We start from the raw sequence: 1,754 nt of genomic DNA, 5'->3' as shown, positions 1-1,754 counted from the left end.
GAAAAAATGTTTAAAGAATTATGTTATATAAATCAAATGTTATATTATTGTACTTTATAGAGGAAAAGCAGCACAATTGTTTTTCCGAAAAATATAATGAACTGATTGAAATAGATAAGCAAAGTGATTGATCATTGGTGATACCATTTTGTTTTTGTTTACAACCAAAAATATTGACTTTGCCAGCAGCTGAATTCAGAATAAATCATCATGAAATGTATCAATCATGAATCTAATGTAAAAGTGAAATAATTTAACCAAATGCATTCAAGGCCAGATTTTAAATTGTATTTATCTTTGTAAGCAGATACAACATTTTAATTCAACTACAGGGACAAGAGCAAGTGTGAGGGGAGAGCAAGTCTGTAAACAACAGTGCATTATTCATAATTTCCTATCACAGATTAACAATGGCTTATGTACGAACTTGTGTTTGTGAGTGTGTGTATATCTGTGTATGTGTGTGTCGGTGTGTGTGTGCGCGCGAATGTGTATGTTTTTCCTATAAGTTCATGAGTTCATTATGCAGCAGGCTTGAACAGGGGATCAGTGGCGAAGGCCCGGTCCACCAGCGGGTTACCGGCCCCTTGGGTGAGAGGGGCGGGGCAGTCTGCCGCTTTGGAGCAGGGGAAAGGCAGGATGGCAGGCTCAGTCTGGCCCATGATGTCAGGGTCAGCGATGTTGGGCATCGTGGTTGCCATCTCGGGGGGGAAGGTGGGCAAGGGGGTGGTACCGCCCATGGCGGGCAACAAAAGCACCACGCCGCCTGGGTGGTGGGGATGCCTGGCGGGGGTGCTGGCCTTTTCGTGGTGGTGGTGGTGGTGGTGCTCATGCTCGTGCAGGTGGGCGTGTTTGTGGTCGTGGTCCAGGGCCAGGTCGTGGTCGTGGTCGTGGGTGTGCACGGTGTCGGCGTGAGCGTACTGGTGATGCTGGTTCGGGCTGTCGCCTGTGTGATTGTGCGCTTTGGCGTGGTGGGAGTGCACGTGGTCGGCGTCGTGGGAGTGGTCGTGGTGGTCGGCGTGGGCGTGGGTGTTGTTGTGGGGGTTGGAGTGCATATGTGAGCCCCCTTGGCCAGCGTGCGCTGGGTCTCCCTTGGTGTGGTCGTGGGCATGGTCATGTGAGTGGGTGTGGTCGTGGGGTATTGAGGCTTTCTCGGTGTGGCTGTGGTCCGTCTCTCCTCCCAGCTGATGGAGCCTCTTCTGCTCCTCAGCAGACTGCAGGAAAACAAACACATTCAATTTGATTAAGATGGGTGCTAACTACTATATCAGAGAAGTGCAATTATCTAAGTCAAACTTCTATCTGGGAATTGTTGTGGAACTTAGATCCCACTTTAATATCTAGTATCTATTCTTTGAAAAAACATTTCAAATGAATAGATACATAATTGTAATAATAATAACAATATTAATAAATTACTAATCTTGCATTTACGAATGTTATAGCTACCCTGCACTCTGTCTGTTTTTGTTTCGTTGAATTATTTTGCTTTTATTTATGTCCTATTACATATGACACATATATGATGTTAATCACAAACGCTTGTGCCTACTTTACAATAACATTCCGATGTTGACAGTCTCTGTGTGATATTGGTAGCTCTAGAAAAGTGACCCCAAATCCATATTTTCAAGATATTTGGGAACGCTTACCTCAGGCTCATAGAGTGTACAAGCAACATCCACGTGCTCTTCGCCGTTGCTGATTGTGTAGGAACCTTTGCAGAATCCCTTGTGCTGAAGAGAAGAGAAAAT

The 1,754-nt window shown here is 45.3% G+C and overlaps 1 protein-coding gene across 1 annotated transcript in view; it reads right to left on the bottom strand.

The window, feature by feature from the left end:
- Nucleotides 1-311: 311 nt before the first annotated feature.
- Nucleotides 312-1,754, bottom strand: part of fetub (fetuin B) — a 3,463-nt gene continuing 2,020 nt past the window's right edge. Inside the window, exons 6-7 of the mRNA XM_079739260.1 lie at nt 1,653-1,736; nt 312-1,214 (exon numbers count right to left, since the gene is read on the bottom strand). Of these exons, the coding sequence (XP_079595386.1) occupies nt 522-1,214; nt 1,653-1,736 (777 nt within the window). The 3' untranslated portion in view covers nt 312-521. The remainder of the gene's footprint in view (nt 1,215-1,652; nt 1,737-1,754) is intronic.

Source organism: Pollachius pollachius (assembly GCF_949987615.1).
Source record: "Pollachius pollachius genome assembly, chromosome: 7".
Lineage (NCBI taxonomy): Eukaryota > Metazoa > Chordata > Actinopteri > Gadiformes > Gadidae > Pollachius > Pollachius pollachius.
This window is presented reverse-complemented; position numbering and strand designations above follow the sequence as displayed.